The sequence below is a fragment of the Melanostigma gelatinosum genome (genome assembly GCF_949748355.1).
Source record: "Melanostigma gelatinosum genome assembly, chromosome: 7".
Taxonomy (NCBI): domain Eukaryota; kingdom Metazoa; phylum Chordata; class Actinopteri; order Perciformes; family Zoarcidae; genus Melanostigma; species Melanostigma gelatinosum.
Window position 1 is genome coordinate 13,287,420 of NC_136640.1, and position 20,389 is coordinate 13,307,808.

The 20,389-nt window shown below is 40.3% G+C and overlaps 2 protein-coding genes across 2 annotated transcripts; one reads left to right on the top strand and one right to left on the bottom strand.

The window, feature by feature from the left end:
- Window positions 1-265: 265 nt before the first annotated feature.
- mrpl28 (mitochondrial ribosomal protein L28) lies at window positions 266-3,224 on the top strand. The gene is made up of 6 exons (XM_079271691.1): window positions 266-388; window positions 1,034-1,339; window positions 1,910-2,062; window positions 2,149-2,283; window positions 2,410-2,496; window positions 2,755-3,224. The coding sequence occupies exons 2-6, from the start codon at window positions 1,055-1,057 to the stop codon at window positions 2,845-2,847; spliced, it is 753 nt and encodes a 250-aa protein (XP_079127817.1). The 5' UTR covers window positions 266-388; window positions 1,034-1,054; the 3' UTR covers window positions 2,848-3,224.
- A 5,694-nt stretch (window positions 3,225-8,918) lies between these two features.
- On the bottom strand, window positions 8,919-19,273 carry relb (v-rel avian reticuloendotheliosis viral oncogene homolog B). Its single transcript, XM_079271463.1, has 11 exons — window positions 19,078-19,273; window positions 18,704-18,727; window positions 17,163-17,317; window positions 14,385-14,714; window positions 13,411-13,577; window positions 13,217-13,308; window positions 12,911-13,042; window positions 12,721-12,825; window positions 11,148-11,363; window positions 10,940-11,011; window positions 8,919-10,181 (listed from the first exon to the last, which is right to left on the bottom strand). Exons 1-11 carry the CDS (start codon window positions 19,136-19,138, stop codon window positions 9,736-9,738), a joined length of 1,800 nt encoding a protein of 599 aa, XP_079127589.1. The 5' UTR covers window positions 19,139-19,273; the 3' UTR covers window positions 8,919-9,735.
- Between the last annotated feature and the right edge of the window lie 1,116 nt (window positions 19,274-20,389).

Sequence of the window (20,389 nt, forward strand, 5' to 3'; positions counted from 1 at the left end):
TTGTAAAATCAAATGTTTATTTACAACGTATAATGTATGAACAAGTTCATACATTATACGTTGTAAATAAACCCAGGGTAATAACTGGGGAAGCAGAATTTACGCTGAATCTACATCCGCTTTGCCAAGAAAACGACATTGATTGACAGTGTATGAAAACCAATCATCTGTGAGCATTTCCTGTCCACCATCCAATCATCTGTGAGCATTTCCTGTCCACCGTCCAATCATGTTCCTCCCTGGTGTGGGTTGGCTGAAATGCGGAAACGCGTCTGTGCAGCAGAGGCAGTGGCTGGTGTGCGTGATGTCCTTGCCCGCTGAATGTTGGACTAACCTGGATTGAGAACTCACTTAGTACTTGTTGGAGGTCACTTTTACATCATAACTGGTAAGACAGACCTTTAAACGTGCTCTTAACCTTATATCAGACTCATAGAGGCTGATGTTTAGATGTATGACTGTGTTGTTGCCCTGTGCCTGTTAGCGTCCTGCTAACTAAATGTCGCTAATGTTTTAAACATCAACATGTTTGATGATTGATTAATCATTTATTAAGTTAAATGCCAACCCATCACTGCTGCAAACAATTGGACATTTCGACTTGGGGCACTGGGACTTGATAATGGGCATTTTTTCACAGTTTGTTGACATTTTATTGAAGAAACTGTCAATCAAATTATAAATACACAGTTTATTTATAATAAATCTAATCGTTACTTGGAGACCTAGGATTTATTACTTGGTCTGATCAGGAAACAAAAGATTCAGTGCGTCCTAAATGAAAACCCTTAACATTTATAACTCTGTGACCATAAATCTTGCTTGTTAAATGAGGAAATTAGTGAAATTGAAATGGATTATTTTCTTTGACTAAATCCCAAATCTCTATTGTATGAAAAAATCTAACCCACCTTATAACTGACAAGTGCAAGTCGCAAAACTAGGTAGAGAAAGTTATGATGCTGTGTTGTGAACTACTGATTTTCTTATTGATTTCCTGCAGTAACTGTTTCATCCTCAACCTGTCTTTCAGATTTGACTTGAAGAGTCCATTATGCCTTTTCATAAATACTCCCCCAAAATCTGGGACGTCCTAAAGCTAAAGCAGGGCATCTACGCTCGTCTGCCCAGACACTACCTTAAGTCCCTCGAGCAGAAAGAGCCACAACCCGTCCACTGGAAGCCTTTGGGAGTCGAGTACCAAGCCAACCCAACAACGGGGCAGAAGGAGCGGGTACAGGACGTCCCGGTACCCATCTACTACCCTCCGCACTCCCAGGACGGCCTGTGGGGAGGAGAGGGCTGGATATCAGGCTTCAGATATGCCAATAATGACAAAGTGAGTATCCTGTCTTTGGTTCTACTAGTGTGTTGACATGTGACTGTCCACTCGCCGTCAACCTCCTTTTCTTCTTCTTAACCCAATTTACCAAAAATATCATAAAATTTTGGTTTTGTTTTAGTGGAAATTCAAATTATTCAGCAGCAAAATGGTTATGCTCACAAATGTTAAATGCTATCTTCTTTGTAACATGTTTTGGGTAAAACCCTAAGTGTCTTTAATCTCAAAATATTTGTATCTATTAAGAATGTATCCATTAAGACACATACAAAATATACATACAAGTCTTCACTCTGTTCATCACACTTTGTCTTATTTCTTTATTGTACTAAATGGGATTGTTGTGTGGACACACTCAACAGCACTGTCATAGATATCACTATAAGTACTTTATTATAAGTTGTACGTGTACACAACCCAGCTGCAATTAATATAAATATGCAGGCTACATTGAAAAAAAATCATTGCATGTTTGAAGTATGTATTTAAATATATAAATATGTGGCACTAAAACCCAGAGGACGTTTAGATTGTTCCCAACATGTTCTGAACTTTCTCTCCCTGTAGATGTCGACTCGTCTGAAGAAGACCTGGAAACCACAGCTGTTCAAGAGAGAGTTGTACAGCGAGATCCTCGATCACAAGTTCACCATCACAGTCACAGCACGCACTCTGAACCTCATCGACGCCGCCTTCGGATTCGACTTCTATATTCTCAACGTAAGAGAGCGTTTTACCGTTTGTTTAACAAAATTACATTTTCCCATCGGCTTCTCATGTGACTGTAATTATCCAACTCCTGTCAGACGTCAAAGGAAGACCTGAACTCCAAGTTGGGGGAGGACCTGAAGAGGGCCATGTTGCTTCGCCTGGCACGCAGAAACACAGAGCTTTACCCCTCCGACCCCGTCAAGAGAGAGAAGGTCTACATCAAATACAAGGTAGGTGGGAGGTGTTAAAGTGATTACAACTAACCTTGATGTTTACCAGCTGCTGTACAAGAGAAGGAGTTGTGATTAAAAAAGAAATTACGTTTTTCTTTCTCTGGTTCCTTCTTGTCTGAGCAGCAGTTTGAGATCCCGGGGGAGGAGGCCGAGTGGTTGGGTCTGAGTCTGGAGGAGGCCGTGGAGAAACAGAGGCAGCTGGAGCACAAGGTCACCTCATTCAGCACTTGTTTCAGACGTTTTACCTCAACAGAAATGCAGAAGAAATGTTCCTAAATATCTTCTATTTCGTATGAGAAAGAAAGACATTACAAATCAGAGAAATTGATTTCACAACTCTATCCCACCTTAATAAAATCACAGCCCCCTGAAAGATGTGAAAGGAATGTTGCTTTGTTATGATAAAGCTGTGCACAGTCTATGATTAATCCGTCCTAACTCGGTTGTGTTCACCCTCTTGTCTCTCAGGAGCCGGAGCCTCTGTTCAAGGCCTGTGTGGAGGAGCTAGTGGAGGAGCTCCACATCCAAAAGCTCTCGGAGCCACACATAGAGAATAAGTGAAGAAGCGAACCGTCTGAGTGGGACAGAGGCATCTTCTCATACTGAAAAATGAAGTAGGTTGAGCTGTCAAGCTTCTCCAGACGGTGGTGGGAGTTACACGGTTCCTGAAACGTTTTCAGCCGGGAGAACATCCTGCAGTATCAGCATGCATTTCCATCTGAGAGCGACACAAAGGTGGAAAAGACACAAATGATGAGGCCATGTTGGAGTCATGCTTATTTATTTCCCCTCACATTTAAGATCCATACATAAGACATTTTAGGAATTAAGAGAAAAGCCTCCGTTAGTGTAAATACTCCCTGACCAGTTGTGATATCAGGCCCTTGTACAGGATATTCAAGAAATAAAAGATTCCTTTCTTTTCACCCTGTTTCTGCTTATCTGTTGTTTCCCATAATTATTAAATCAGTTCATTCATCATTTAATTCACTGCATGAATTTAGGTGAGATGTCATGATTCAATTCAAGTTCAACGAGGTCCATTTAGAGAGAAGTTCCTCATCAAAGGTCCAGAACATCACAGTAATGTCTAACTTGTTCTATGATTTAGTCCCATATAGTATATTGAATTCGCCAACATGTCGTCAACAACTGACTGTCAAATCAAATAAAGAAAGTTGTATTAAATATCTGAACAATATTTATTGTTACTTTTTAAATTGAACTGGATGAATTATAAATAATACATACTCTAATCATAAATAAATGTTCTTCTCATTTCAATTAAAATAATGACTGAATTAAAGAATAAATTCAAGAACTGAAAGCTTTTGAAAAATGTGCATCTTAAGATAAAAGTATTTCATTTTAGAAAAAATAATTTCACTGAAAGCTTTAAATTCAGTTCATTCAGGTGTGATGAAGTGATGTCAATCAAAAAAACATGATATTATATTCTTGTCATCTTCTAATAAGAGATATTTGTGTTCTTGGTTAAAGACTGGTCTCTCTGGTTCTGGTCTCTCTGACCACTGTTCTCTTCTTGGAGAACGTCATGTCTCTAACGCTCGTGTTATTCTCCTACTCTTCGTTCTCTTTCCTTGGGTACATCCCAAGTCTCTTAATTGTCATTGGCCCAATCCCAATGTCCCCCCTAAAGCCTCGAACCCTGAACCCTCAAGGACTCACTGACGTCACCTGGTAAGTGGTTGAGTGTGAGAGACTGTGAGGGCTTGAAATGGTGTAAATAGGAATGGGACAGCCCTTTGCTGCAACATATCATGTTACAGTGAAAACAACAAAAAATATGATGTATAATTGTAGGTATTTATTTTATACTTTGTACTCCCTGATTTGATCGTCTTCCAGGCTCTTTCCTCACAAGATGAGAACTTTATATAATCGATTTACTCGTTTCTTGTCAAAACACCGTCACTGACAAAATCAAATATTTGTTGAATAAATAAATATTCTCTGATTTCATGTTTATTTTTTGTTCCATCTTTAATCCTTAATGTTTCGGTGTAAATTTAAATACGAAAGTGATGTCGATCTTCTTAATAGTGGTGGAATGTAACTACATTTTCTCAAATAATAAAGTACAATTTTGAGGTACTTGAATATTTCCAATTTATGGTATTTACTTTATAGTTCTTTATAGATAAAATAAGAAAATGTACACACAACCTATGAACCCTTAAAAAGATATAATGCATTGCTGAAGACTAAACTACCCACAAGTGTAGTAATCACATAGTATTATACGTGGAAATATAACTCTGAACGGAACCACAGCCTACTGTATGATGAACACTTACTAACACCAACAATATACATGTACTCAGTTACATTTTGAATGTAGGACTTTTACATCGTGATATTGGCAAATATGCGTATTTTGCGAAATGTCTAATAGTTCATTTATGTTTCTAAAGTACAAGTTAAATGTGTATTTCACTACCTTTGAGTATGTACTGTAAACCCAGGACATGTCAAGTCTGTTTACCCAGTAGATGGAGCCAAAATGCCAAAATGCCAAAATGAGTAAACTCTCCATTTGACAGTTAGATTATAGCCTGTTGAATTATGAAGCCTTCTTTGTTCTTTTAAAATCGATTTAAAGAACTACGGAAAGAAAACAGGCCAATTAGGCTGCAGTTAAATGTGCTGTAGCTCCTAAAACGTTCTTTGATTTTTTTTCTTGGTAACGATAATAAGTAGTGCTACAAAACAAACAAGTGTAATAAACCACACATCTGCCCATGAAGACACACTGATACAGCTAAGATCCTCATATGGTGACAGACAAAGCGGTGCACTCAAACATAAAAACAGACGTTTCTCGGCTGGTTTCGCTTTCAACACCTCTGGTCTGATCTGTGACAGTTGTATTGGTGTTGTGTAGTTTAGCGGTTGCAGCGTGCTATTATGGGAAGATGGGGAGTCCCTACTGGTGTGGGGACTCCCGTGGGTGTTGTAACTTGGCAACAGAGGGAACACAAGTGATACCTGGCCCGTGTAAACAGAAAGATTCACTCCTTATATAGATGCAACCCCCGTCTGGAATTACCCCCATTCATATAGTGCACGATCAGCAAATCATCCAAATCAATACAAAATCTTAAACCGATTTTTCTCTGTCAGCAAACGCATGTTAGAGGAACTTCAGGCAGCTTCATCGTCGCTCCCCTGAGCTAAGTAACACTTAAAGTTAGAGATGTTCAACCATTTTTAAATTTGTAAATGTTTAACATTGTAGCTGCCTCCTTACCTCCCCTTTCCAATCCACCTTTGGTCAAATATGGATTTTCCTTTAATGGTTTAATGTTTACACTCAGGTTTATCAAGCTTAAGAAAGTTAACTTTGAACTTTGTGGATTGTGATGTCGTCCACCACTGGTCCAGACTGGAATATCTAAACAACTGCTGGATGGATTTCCATGTAATCTGGTGCAGACGTTCATGGTTCCCGTACAATCAATCCCAATGGCTTTGACGATTTGCATGAAATGTCTCAACAACTACTGGATGTATTTGCGTCCATATTTCAGAGGAAAATACTCAATTATAGTTACTACTTTGTGAATTGAGTTGAATACAAAATATAATCAACAAATGAATGATGATGTATTATTATAGATGAAGATATGATGAGACTTTATTGATCCCCGGGGTAAAATCACAAGTTACCCAGCAGTATATATTTACGTAATTTAAATTAGCTCCACCTTAACCAGCTGCAACATTACACGGACCATTCTGCACACGTTTAACTTTTCATACTTTAAGTATATTGTGATGCTACTACTTTTGTGCTTCAGTACAACAGTACAACACTTCTTCTTCCTCAGATTATTCACCATAATGTGTGAGATTTATCAGTGACTGGTAAACAGTTGTGATCACCTATATAGTGTGACTGCAGTGAAAGCTCCTGTTTTGATGACTTCATCTGAGTGATGTAACTGAAAGTTAAACTTCCACCTTTACGGTTAAAAAAAAAGACTCAAGCACCCTGATTAAGTCTCTTTCCATCATTACTTCTGAATGTGATTTTTTTTTCCATCACACATGACTCATCCTGTCTACTCAATTTCCCCCTGAGTCTCCACAAACCATCAGACACCTCTGCACACCAGACAACTGAGAGTTCATGACTGCAGTTTTAAACCTGCAGATATTGAATGAATGAATGAATGAATTTTATTTATATAGCGCTTTTCACAGACAGTACTATCACAAAGTGCTTAACAGAGCAGACAATATTAACAGGTGGAGGAAGTATTCAGATCCTTTACTCAAGTAAAAGTACCTTAAATTTGTATGTAAGCAGTACTTAAGTGAATAAATGTACTTGGTTACATCCCACCACAAAAATGTCCTTTGAGGATACTGCTGTCGTAAAAACTAAAATCCCAGATCAACACACACAATCTCACAATCTGCATCCACAAGCTGTCGCAGATGGTAAAAACCAGACCGTGATACAAATAAACCTGAAAGTAAATCCTGACGTATGCTAATACTTCCTGTAGCTATTAAAGCCTTCTTCTCTTTATATGAATCTTTATTAAACCAACAGTTTTGGGATGACCACATGTTATGGCTGATAGTGTAGACATGTCCAGATGAGTCACAGCTGCAGAGTAAGGTTGTGCCATTTTACAGGAAATAATGTTTATCTTGATCAGAGGCCAGATACCAGCTCAGTGTGGAGTTTCCCAGCGGCAGTGAGCCAATTATGTTCGGGTCAAGTCAAATAAGTGACAGAAAGAGCCAGAAAAAGTAACACACCTGCTGCTCTCAACATCTCACATGAGATAACCAGGTGCACACGTGGAATGTTAAATATTTAAACTACACCTCTGCCATCATTGTTTGTTTAGGGTTCAGTAAAAATCGGGTCTTGGGTGTGACCATCACAATATTTATTGGTTTCAACTTTTTAAATATTAGGATTTGTAACGTTTTCTATTTTTATATGATTTTAAATTGTATTTCTTTCGGCCTTTGATTGGCGTCAGGCTGGTGTGATCAAATTGCAAGAAGGCCTCTAGTTTAGGTTGTTGCCAATGCTCACTTGATTACTTCTTCAGTCCACAAAGCCTTCTAAAAATTGAAATCAAAGGTACATATAGATAAACCTAATTTCAAATTATTTGACTGATTGATTTTAACATTCTTTGTATTTACATTTGAGAAGTTATTTCCCTGTTAAAGATAGTTATATAGCATACCACAAAAAGAGTCATTAAAAAGTTATAGTATGTACAAAAATGTCATGAAAAAGTCATAGTATAGTATGTCCAAAACGTTTTGGTATTTCATGTTCGCAACAGTGCAGCGTTACAACCCGGCTCAAAGGCTGTAACATGAAGGGAGAGAAGATGAGTGTAAAAGTATTAAATATACATTTATTTGAAGAACATACAACCAAACTAACGAACAAAACAAATAAGCAGCCGTGTCATCCAAACAAGAGGCAGTAAAGAAGAGGAGCCGGTCCATGGTCAGATGGTGCGTCTTCATAGCTGGAACCACACCAGGCTCAGGTGGGACTCGTCAGCTGCAAATCAAGATCCTGAAAGACAAAATAGACAGCAACCAGGACACAGAACCCTAGTGGTAGTATAGCATGCCCAAAACTATCATAAAAAAGTCATTGTATAATATGTGGGGAAAAGCAATAAAGTCATGGTATAGATTAGAATGTACCAAAAAAGTAAACTAATATATATATTACAAAAAACGAATATAGCATGTTAAAAAAGGCCAGTAATTTATAACAAAATGTCTTCAAATTGATAGTATAGTATGTTGTAAAAATTCACAGTATGATATGTCATAAAAAGTAAAAATATCTGATAGTCATAAAAATATCACAACATAAATCAAGAAAAGGTTATTATGCCAGAAAAACTGTTAAAAAGTATGTTATAAAAAGTCATAGTATAGTAAGCCACACAAAAACATTTAATACTGACTCTCGTATGGATTTTGAACAAACGCACTAAATATTTGCTCACAAACCTCAATTTAGACATTTTGAAATGGTCACATAATATTGGTGTTAGCTTCCTGATCTGTCCATATATAGCATATATATATATATAACTAAATATTCCTTAAGTGGTATTACAAGGTTCCCGATAAGCATGTGACATTACAAAAGACTCAGCAGAAACCACAAACTGAAAGCAGAATTGTTCTAATTGGACTACTGTACAATGTGCCGAGATCTTGAGAATAAAAAGGCATCGAGTGACGTTAAGACGCTGTGAACAAAGGACCAGAAGGTTTCTATCTCATTTCTTGGGCAAACAAGTCATTCAACATCGTCTTGTGACAGTGCTGACATTTAAAGCCAAGAAGAGAAAAGCAGCAGATACACACGTACTTGTTGATGTTGCTGCTGCCAAGCGTCATTGTTTTTTATAAGTGAGCGAGCAGGTTAGTACTGTGTGTAGGCAGCTGAAGGTCACATTTAAAATACATTTTATCCTTTTGTCACTCTGCTCTCTTTTGACAAATCATCAAGGCAGCAGTGAGCTTCAGAGGAAGTAACCACAGGACAAAAATAACACAGACAGACAGTTTGTTGTTTATTTCCTGAAACATGGACACTACACTGCTACAGCGACGGGCGGAGTTGAACTCGTGACGAGCTACGAGTGGAAGTTCGAATGTTTAGCACGAGAGTGAAACTGCACAACAGCAGGAACTGACACAGACGAAGTTTAAATAAGGAGGACTGGTTTCTATTGCCTTTAAGTAGATTAATTATTAAACAAGCGGCCACATCAACAGAGAGTGATCAAAGAACAAGAACAATGTGAAGAGCAGATCTGAAACTACTTGAGACTTTTTGTGCTAACACTAAAACCCTACACTTCTTGAAGGAAGTCAGGTTGTTTTCCCAAAATCATGTTGAAGCACATAAGACCTTAGACAGACACTATATGACAGGTATTTAAGTCATACCTCACTAATCATTTACTACAATAGAAGACAAGTCATGGGAGCGTTTCTATTGTTCCCAAGTTAAATAGACGTTCTTTAAAACTCCACGCTGACGTGAACGATTAGTGCTGTCAGCATCTACCAGCACACATGCAGGAATGTTAACCTGCTCCTGCTGGTTGCTAAAGCCTTGACCAGCAAGGTCTCCAGACAAAGATATGGATTTAGCAAGAGGGCAAACACATTTAACAGTGCAATCAGCCGAAGCAGTAGTCTTGGATTGAGGACAACATAATCTTGTTTGGGTCTAAATCCAGAGGCGTTAAGCAGGTTAACAAACCATTCTTTCACATGAGAGTGGTACCAATTTTCTCTTGTAACTCTCTGCAAGAAAGCAGTGAGCGTTTTTCCCCAAAGTGCCAAAGATATTATTTTGAAGTGGACAGAGAGAGCGTGTAAGGGCCATTCATGATCCGGACTATTCGTTTCTCACAGCTCCTCTTCTGTCTTCACCTGAACCATGTTGGAGGGGCTGTCCTGGCCCTCTGGCTGCGGAGTCTGGGTCTCGTTGACGAGCATGTTGAACTGCAAGTCGCTGTAATGGGAAAAGTCCTGTGTGTACGTGCCAAAGTTCTGGTTGAAGTTCATATCCGGGATGGCAAACGCGGAGCCGGCATCGGGCCCCTGCTCAAAGCTAGAGGGCATGGACGAGGCAAAGCTGGGGTCGGTAATCATGTCCCATAGTACAGGTATCTCTAGCAGCTGATTCAGGATGTCTGCATCGCTGCCATTGTTTGAGTCCTGGGGCTCGTTGTAACACATTTCCCCTAAAGCCGAGGCCCCGTGCTGGACAGCACAAAGCCTCTCGTTGGGAGACATCATGGTTGGAGGCTGCTGAATGAGGAAGGGCTGCTCTGCTGCAGGTGCAGTCTCCGCTGCAGAGAGAGGGAACGGATTATGTTACAAAGAAAATAACGACCGGTTAGAAATCTGATGAAAGGTCCGTTATTATGTAGAGACCTTTGTACTCGGATCAGGACATGAGACTTGTGCCGTTTGAAACTTGACATGATTTCAATCAAGACTTTTCTGCTTCATTAGAGTAGCGTAGGCTATTTGGATGGTGGTGTGTACACAACAAGAAACACTGAAAGTTACTACAAGGAACTTTCATTTTCATGTGTAGTTTGTGGTGCTGTTGTACTTCTCTGTACAGTTAATTCATTTCTTGTCACCTGAAACATTTAACTGGTTCATTAATACGTTGCACCTTTATTTTATTTAACATCAGTGAGCATGTATATTTTATTTCAATTTCCATTCAGGGTAAACAGCATGTGCATATGTATGTACATAGAATAGTTATACTACATTTATTCCACTATGTATATCAATCATCTTGGGCTCAACAGGTTTTTGTGTTTACATTCAGTGCGAGTATCAAAGTTGTCGTCGTGCAGAAAAGCCGATGAAAGCACGTGGTGTGAGTTAACGCAACGTACAAGATGAATAAAAATGCACAGTGTCTGGCCAGATCTCACAGAACTGAGCCATTGTTCATGTTGGATTTTTAATGCCGTGGCAAGTCAGAATGTTTGCTGTGAAAAAGCTGACACAGCCACAGTCCAAAAAAACATAAACATGAGAAAAGAAAACATCAAATCGGACTGAAGAAAAGACATTTGAGCCTCACCTGTCGCACAAGGTTTCTCACTGAAGCCGATGTCTGACTTTATCTTTCTCTTCCGCTTCACCTCATATGGATCTGAAATGAGTTAAATGAACCTGCTGTTCATGTTTCCAATTTGTTTTATATCAAGTAAACTTCAGCCATTCAAGCCGACGCTGCCATCAACAGCTCTACAGACCAGACAGTTCAGCGTTGTACAGTCTTGACTGACCTGGGTTGTGTGGCAGGTACGTGAAGGTAACGGACTCGCTCTCCATCTGGTCTGAGAGGCGACGCAGGACCACGCTGACTTCAACCTCTTCTGTGATGTCCTGGTCCTGGTAGGGCGGAGTCTTAAACACGATGGCGATTTGCCGGTGCACATCTGTCTGGGCAAACTCCCCGCTCGCCTTCCACGACCCTAGCCTGAAGATGATCTCGATATCATCTTTGAATCAGTGAAAAAACACAGTGATGTTCATCAAGAGAAATGAGAAAAATACCTCAGAATATAAAGGATTTATTTTTCCATCCTAATTTAATTTTTTAAATGACAAGTCAAAGTAGGGTTGGGCGATATGACAGTATATGCATATACTTATATATATATATACATATACTATATATCTGGCAATACCGTCTCTACCACGGAAGCTACTCTTAAGTGATATGGCAATATTGTGTGATGATTGCAGACATGGAGGAGGAGAGTAAAGCTGTAAATACAGAGCAGGTACCCAAGATGAGTAAGAACTCTGGTTACATGATTACAAGACATTTGTAGTTTTTGTGTTCAGACGGCTTTTTAAAATGAAAGCTGAGCTAATCCAGCAGGAAAAGTCAAAGTCTTTTTTTTCTTTTGCTTTAATCATTTGCGTGATTTCTACATTGCACTGACTGAAGCCAGGCTGGTATTCATTTGCAACTGTTGAACTCCAAACACGTAACACTTGGAAGATTGAGAACAATCATTTTATTTTGAAAGAACTTTAGTTTTTGTTTGAGTCTTTTGTTTTTAAGTAATAATTACATGTGATGAAGTACGGTGTGGTGGTTTTATTTTTTCATTATTTTTTTGTTCTCAATTATATTTACTGTATATACCATTACCATGACATGAAATCAATAATATATACCGTGATAGAAGATGTAGGCTACGTCGCCCACCCCTAGGTCCCAGTGCTGTCCAGTGTGCCTGCTATTTATATCTTCTTTTATCCGAACCATACTAAGTGCTGTGTCAATAATGGCTCTGGCCAAAGCTCTTGCCGGTGTGGAGGCATAAAAGACAGCAGCTGCTGTAAATGAGCCACAGAGGCATCTACTCTACGTTAGTACTAGTTCTGCTGTATAACAAAATATCTAACTTACAGGTGCAAAGCCTGCAAAATGCACACTGTTCCACGCATAAATAATATGATGCAGCGAGAGAACCTGTCTAACAAATGAAGGTAGGAAAACACTATGATAAAAGAGAAACTCCCAAATAATGACTGAAAAAATAAACATAAGCAATAAGCTTCATAAAACGGTCCCTTGCCTCATAAAAAAACAACTACAATCGCAGAAGCATGCTTTAATTCGTATCGACAAGGCCTCGTTTTAATGGCTGCTAACTAAAGTTTGGGAGCATCATCATCATACTGTAAATGTCTGTCCTTTGGTCGGGTGTGCATTTGACCCAGCAGGGGATGTTTTATACACGTAGCTTGTCCCATGAACTACTGTGTGAGCATAGCTTTGTGCACCCTCTGTATACTTTTGTATTTGGGTGACAGAAAGGACACAAGAAAACTGTCTCTTACCTTTCTGCACTTTGTCACACAACATGTAGATCTCTGTCTTGCCGGAGCAGGAACCTCTGTACTGGTTAAAACGACCGATCTTCAGCTGTGATGTAGTCGTGGCCTCTGTGAAAAAAAACAAAGCATCAGAGAATCAGAAAACTCATTTGCATATTGTTGGTGCAGTTGTTTAAAAGAGTCCGTTTCTTACTCTTGTCATAGATGGGGTTGGACACCACTGGGCTGAGACAGTCTTTTCTGCCGTCTTCCCATTCAAACTCGCACTGGAAACACAGACGCACAGCGTTCATGTCCATGTCTTCAATGCCCTTCGTGTGACCAGCTGAGGGATGAAAAGACACAAAATAAAAGTCTGTTTCCAGGAGACACAACAACGAAAACAGCAAGGAAAGAAGAAACAGCACCAGTTACATGGATGTGTAGAAAGATGACAACATTAACTAAGTTCTGATGAGCTGTGTGTGTGTGTGTGTGTGTGTGTTGGGATCCATCTTACTTTGAAAGGGGTCGATATTTTGGTTTCTTCTCTTCTCAAGATAAGTGTCCAGCTCTTTCCTCCTCACACACTGGATACCGAGGTTAGTAAAGCTGCAAGTCCAGAAGAATAAACACATTTCGTCAGAAAACGCAAGAAAGACAATGATTTAATACAACGTTGGGGAAGAGATGAACGAAAGATGGGATGAGCACCTGTGACGTCGGTTGCTGTGAGGATTGAGCGTGACCACGCAGATCCCTGAACCGTTTGGGCAGTCTTTACCCACAAGGCAGTGGGGGTGAGGCCGGTGTGGGGGGTCTTTGGTCACCAAGGAAACCGTGACTGTGACCCTCTTTAAGTGTTCAATGGGACCTTGAATCTGAAAGACAGAACAGGACGGGAAGATGAAAAAGAGAAGTAGGGAGAAAACAGAAGAACATAAAGACACATTCACGGTTAAACAGGAAGTGTTTTAACATGGTGATATAAGAAATATTGTAAATAAGAAGGGGAACTGTCAAATTGAGAAAGATTGAGGAACAGCTGATTTAAATTTGAATTAAATATTAAAATGTGCAACAAGAAGAAGTCATTCAGAGTAGCTGCAAATCAAAATCTTGGAGTGTTTGTGTATATATTTAGCATATTCTCACTTTTCTCCCCTCCCCTCCTTTTCACAGTGTATTTTAACTGACCCATTTGGGACAAACATCTGATCACCAATGCCTGAGGTACTAATTTCACCAAGAAGAACGAAAAATGCCATCAACAAAATGTTAATCAAGGATTACTAACAACTACACGTTATTTCCACAAAATAAAGAAATACACCGATTTTTAAATGTTAAGAACTTCACACGCCTCAAGTGTTGTCCTCGTTGTGCGATGGTGTTTGTGTGAAGGGGAAGATGAAGGTGTAGGAGTGGTTGTTAGTATGGGGGGCAGGGGATAAACCACCCACTTTTGACCACACTTGAGCTGGGATTTGCAGGGACTTTCTAATTGACTCCAACAACCCACATCCTTCCAGCTCCACCCGTCTGCACGGGGGGTTGAAGTGTGCACACCAAATAAAATCAACTGTGGTTAAAAAAAAAACTCTCCAACTGTCACTGAAAGCTAGTAAACCCCCTTTAAGGTCCAACACATAAAAATACATTTAAAAAATGAACTGCAGTGCATCTACCTCTATCGTAGGCTGACTCTTGTTGGTTTCGGTGCTGGACGCCCCCAGGATGCTGCCGGCCGAGCGTCCCTCACATTCATAGCGAAACCTCATGCCTCTCTCCTTGGGCTCCTCAAACACCACCAGCTTGGGCTTATTCAGAAGCCGCTCCAGCATCTCCGTTTCACCGCCGTGGTTCTGAGAGGAAACGTCACGGGAGCTCCTGGAGGCCAGCGAACACGAGGAGCCTCGACCACGCCGCGGGAAACCGGCACCGGCTCCCCGGGAAGAATGAGCCATCTCTCTGGGAGTGCTGGACTGCTGCTGTGGCTGAGGGAAGGTGCAGGTTGGCTATGGAAAAACAATAACAAAACCTTATTAACACCATTATTTATCCTCTATCCAGCCAGGTAACACCTGTTGAGGTTAGAAAACCCCTTTTTTTCGACAGAGACCTGACCAAGACGACAGTATAAAGAGATGCAACAGATAAAACAATGCAAAGGTTTCAAATTAAAAAGCTGGAGCAAAACAACATGAAGACCGTCTTTTCCCTTTTCGGTCCTCACATTAGGGACAGACAGCAGATGTACGTCTCGTGATCCGAGATACTGATTGAAGGATGAACATAATTCACAGAGATATGCTGGTAAATTAGCCAAAATGGCTTTAAAACACCAGCACTTCAAATGAGAAACTTCAGTCTCTTGTTTCTGAACAAGGTTTTCAACATGTTGCTTTAGAGACATTCATGAGGCAAAATACCTACAACTTCTATCGTCTGGTCCTGAGCCGCACATCTAAAGACAGCGGTGAAAAATACTCCGCTACCTTATCTCACAGCTACTTTTCAGATTAAGAGTTGACATAAAAACACTTATCCAGTGGTTCCCAAACTTCTTGGCCTGTGACCACCTTCAAAAAACGGTGTCTAGCTATCCCATTAATCATCTCATGACCCGATAGACTTCCCCTTAGCATGAGAAAACACAGACTGTCAGAGGCACCTTCTAGAAGTACATACCAGATGACGCTGTACGTGACGCATTCTGCATGATGGCTGCAGTGAAACTAAGCAGTAAAACTGAGTCACTGCATGTTTTTCCTTCATACATGTGCTTTCTATCTGTGCAAAGAGTTCACAATGTGCTCATTTGACTCCTACTTACATTTTGATCTCTTATTTGATCGTCATACCACAGACCACCACGCTGTTCCGCTCCCAGTCAGACTCTTGTTGTTGAAAATATCTCTCACAGTGCTGCTATTACTTTCTTTTTCTTTATCTGCAGTGCTCCCTATATTCACTATTAGGCCACTGATTGGCTTCAATGTAACGCAAAAGGAAGAAAAAGAAAAGGGACACTCAAGTTTTAAGTCTATCTGAAGCATCAATGTAACGAAAGATAAACAATCAAACCTGCCGAGAACAAAGAAGTAAAGAAGTTGACCTCTTTTTCACTTGAGAGGCAGAGAGCTCATTAAACCGTTGCTGCAGAGATCTGGGTGATGCCTTTGCATGAGATCGTGTTTCACAATATCCTGTCGAGCCACAGATATCAAATTTAGGAGGAGCGTGTTAGCCGGGACGGACCTGTTAGCCTGAAAACAGAAGAGCTAAACAAAAGACTGGCAGACCGAACCAGTGGACAGGAAATAGGAAGCCAGCTCAACTTCACGTGGATTGACCAATTGGAGAAGCGCAGGGCGAAGAATGTGACCTTTCACCCCTCGGTGGGTTTGTCTGGTAAACAGAAAGGATGGCAAACTGAAAGTAGGAGTCATATTACAATTCTTCCAACCACTCCTCCTCCACCTCAGCCGCCTCCCACAGAAAAGCATGCTGAGGAGGCGCGTCAGCCACGATCACAGGCCGAGAGACTTTTTTTTAACAAACTGTATTTACACACAAACCCACCCAAAATGTTGCGTCTCACATGCAGGCACTTTGCGGGTAAAGAGTTTCAGCTGTTTTCTTGTGACCTACATTATTACCCGTCTGTGCAGGCTACGTCGTCACTGCAGGCTTATCAGATTACAGCACTTCCGATCTGTAAACCACGTGCTTTATTGTGAGAGCCCGACCACCGAACTATTACTCTGTACAACAACAAAACACACCTGCAGGCTACACATGTAGTGCCCTGCAGTGTCTTCTACCTCCACTTGATCCTTAAAAAGGCTGCAGTCCCCAGACATGTTTTTTTAATGGCCATCACAAGCTCCCTCAGCTCATGGTAACATCTTCACATTGCATGTCTGACTGGATGCTTTGTTATACTTTAATTATCATTTTTATACAAAACAAGGAGAAATAAAGCAGTAAATCCTCACATTTGAGAGACGATAACAACATGGGGATATAATGATATTATACACATAATGATCAACGCAATGCAATAATAATCAAAGTTGTGGAATAAATTCTCTGACAACCGACCAATAGAAATTTGTTTCAATAAAGACAAGCTGGGAAAAGCCTTAAAATCCATAAACTATCACAATGGCATCTGTACTCAGTCTGGAGATTGGAGCTAAAATATGCAGGTTCTCTAACACTTTATACACAATTAGCATTGATAAAATGATGTTGTTTACAATTAAACTTTATCTGCGTTCGTCAAGGCCTGCTGCTGCATTGCTAACAGTCACTCTAGGAATGACTGTTGGCAACAGTCTAGGAAACCTGTAACTGAGGTAGAAACCAGAGGAGAACAGACGTAAACCAAAACAACCCAAATGACTACACTGGTACACAATCATCACACTGTGAGAGCACACCCTCAGATGTTCTTGTACCTGGCATGCAGTGCCTCTGGCCAGCAGCACGGGCTGAGATGGCGGTGAGGAGCTCTGTTGTCGCATCCTGGGGTTCTGGAAGAGGTCAGCGGGGGGGGCAGGAGGTCCAGGCAGGGAGGGACCTGACCACTCTGTGATGATTTCCTCAATGAGATCTGCAAAGAAATATATTGATGGTGTCTCAGATTAACGATGGAACCGAAAGAATGCTGGTGTAAAATGTCTGAAACAAATATACTCGCCAATGAATAATAAAGGGAACATCGCTCTCTCCATTAAATGTCAGCTGTTGTCAGAGACACAGCGCTACAGTAAGATGACATCATCTTGACAAAAGGATATGAAATGATAAAACCTCCAGAATAAATAAGGAACTGTGCTGAGAATATAAACGCAGTAGATCTTATAAATGACCAATAATAAAGCATCACATCGTCTACTAGTAACAAATCTCTGTGTGATGCTGCACCTTATGATACGTTTAAAGAACTTCAACGATATGTGGTGAACAGGTCTAAAGTAATGTTCACGTGTTCTGTTGTGGTTGTCAGTAGTATTATATTTGTCTGTTTATTTATCCGACGTTTGCTGTATGGAACATGATGAAATATGAAAGTCCTAATATCTATCTATGCACAGTGTTGACGCTGTGTATAACAAGACTTTGCCTTTTTGTTTGTATGTGATGAACTTAAAGGTGTTGTTTATCCCACACTGTCCATTATTTTCTATATCAGGTCACTACACATGTATAATAACGTCTTTACCATGACCAATTACCAAATCACACTAAATGTGTTGTGCTAAAGTGGTTGGTTTGATAGTTTCACCAGTGTTAGTTGCTGCTACGGTTATCAGCTCTTGATATACAGTGCACACTAATTTGTACCTGTGGTTGAGCTCTACAATGTCTGAAACTTGCCAAACAAACAGAAATTACAGTTTCTTGCAGCGAGTAGAAAACATTAACAAAGTCGAGACAATTCATCTGTTACAGTTAGACAGTTAGTCAGCAACAATTTTGATGACCAAGTCGTGATCATTTTAGTCATTTAAAACATATGTATAACGTGAAAACAAATCAAACACATTGGTTTTGAACTGCAATTACAATAAGTGCAAGTGATCTGAATATGCAAACAGGTTATGGGAATTGTAATTACATTTGTCAATATTATTTAACATGATAGACTTGTACTGTATCGACAATTAAGTGAGAAAATAATTGTTCGATAATGAAATTAGGTTGCATTCTTAAATATAATAAATATATTAGAAAGACTACATGAAATGCTTAATAATGCTGTTAATATTTTTTATATTCTTGTCTTGTTAATGATTAGTTTTGGTTCCCTGAAAATCTAACCAGAGGCTTTGTAAAAAACATTACAATAAAAGATGAGGAAGCAGAAAAACTGATGACGTGTGGTCTAACTTCTGCACGAGGTCACCTGAGGTTCCACTTGCCTCACAATCCCCACACACGTGACTTAATGTCTCCTGGGCAAAAGGTAAAAAAAACGACAAGAGTCAATACTCACCAAATTCTGACGGCCCTCGCGTGCCTGCAGGACAAACAGAAAACATCAGAATAAAAACGTAGCTGTTCCAGAGCAATCCAGATCCATTTTTTTATTATTTATTTATGTTTTTGTGTATGTGTTGTCTGTCTGTCTGGTGAAAAGCCGAAATAAATGTGTGAAAAAAAACAAAAACGTAGCTGTTCAATGTTTAACCTCTCATCTCCACCAAGTGGAGCAGTAACAGCGGGAATGAGAGCCGGTTAACACTTAAGTGATCCGTTCCCGGGAATGGGTGTTGGCTGCTCTGCTCTGACAAATCACATGCCTGGTAATGATGTCAGCCCTCTCTCTTTCTCACACACACACACACACACACACACACTAAAACCTACCAGAGGTCCCGCTGAAGACGTCCATGTCGTTCATCGCATGTGAATAGTCCTTAAAGACCATATACTCCGCCGTCGTGTTAAATTATTTCTGAACCGGATTACTATCCGGTATTATTCTTCTCTTCTGTGCCGAGACGTGTCTCTCGTTTGAAAGCAGCTCCGGTAAAGACTAGTCGGGCTACTACCAGCCCCGAGGTTCACTGCCAACTCGCACGAGCTAGACGGACTTGAATCCATGTGTTGACTTCTGAAGCGTAGTTTGCTTCACTTTTTTGGTTTCCGCAGCAGCCTCGCTCCGATTGGCTGGTTGAGGGTACGGAAATCCCCCCCACGTCACGTCACCTCCCAGAAGGGAAACCCCCCCATGGGGACAGCAGGTACCTATACCAGGTACATTGCTGCATTCAAATTAAAGATGTTCAATATTTAAATTAGAGCCCAAAAAGGGATCGTGACACCAAAAAGAACAGATTTTTTTTCCATGAAGTCAGTTTTTCTTTCAGAATTTCACTGAATTTGCTAAACAAATTGCAACTATTTAAATGAGCCTCCATCACAAACACTTTGGCTATTTATAATGCCAAGTAGTCAACGCCATCTTTTCCCATACAGCGACATTAATGACGCGTATTTATTGCATCATGCCGCAGTTCCCGTTTCCGACGAACTGATGGAGAAGTGGGAATTCCTATTTTTAGCAACTATATTTGTCAACTGCGCCAATAAGATCGCTGCACGTTTAGGAACTGCCCTTAAAAGAGTGACGTGCATGAATTTAACAGTTTGCTCAAAGTTGTGAAGCGCAACAGCGACACCTGCTGGATACACAGAGGACAGGCGGCTTACAGGAAAAGGAAAGTGAACGTTGAAGCGTTTAGAGGAAGCAGTGACTCTGCGAGGACCAAGTAAAAAAAAAAATGAGATACTCATCTCAGCTGCAGTGGTGTTGTACAAACTGTTCCCCAACCTGGAAGTTGAAAAACTACTACACATAAAAAGTTGAACAGAGTTTTAGCGCCTTAGGACCCTAAAAGCTATGACAATGAACAGTCACATCACTCTGTGAGACCGGTACAACAGTCATGTCACAAGCTGGGACCTGGTAGGTTAGAGGCATGCAGCACCGAGCTTTGGTGTTTCTGCAAATGCTTTCATAAAGGAAAGTGGTGGATGAATCCTTTGCATAGGCAAATGCCAGCAGTGTCAAACACTTCCATCTAGCCTCACATCACTCAATAACCAGACTAAAATACCATTATTGTGCTACTAAATATTAGGATTAAATTGACCTTTTTAACTTGTGCTAGTTGCA

Excerpts from the sequence above, each read along its gene's own strand:
- mrpl28 (XM_079271691.1), top strand. The coding sequence starts at position 1,055 with ATGCCTTTTCATAAATACTCCCCCAAAATCTGGGACGTCCTAAAGCTA. Across the intron at positions 2,284-2,409 it reads AGGTCTACATCAAATACAAG|CAGTTTGAGATCCCGGGGGA; the intron begins GTAGGTGGGAGG and ends TTGTCTGAGCAG. Across the intron at positions 2,497-2,754 it reads AGAGGCAGCTGGAGCACAAG|GAGCCGGAGCCTCTGTTCAA; the intron begins GTCACCTCATTC and ends CTTGTCTCTCAG.
- relb (XM_079271463.1), bottom strand. The coding sequence starts at position 19,138 with ATGGTCTTTAAGGACTATTCACATGCGATGAACGACATGGACGTCTTC. Across the intron at positions 18,728-19,077 it reads CGTCTTCAGCGGGACCTCTG|GCACGCGAGGGCCGTCAGAA; the intron begins GTAGGTTTTAGT and ends TTTGTCCTGCAG. Across the intron at positions 12,826-12,910 it reads CAACCCCATCTATGACAAGA|AGGCCACGACTACATCACAG; the intron begins GTAAGAAACGGA and ends TTTTTTTCACAG.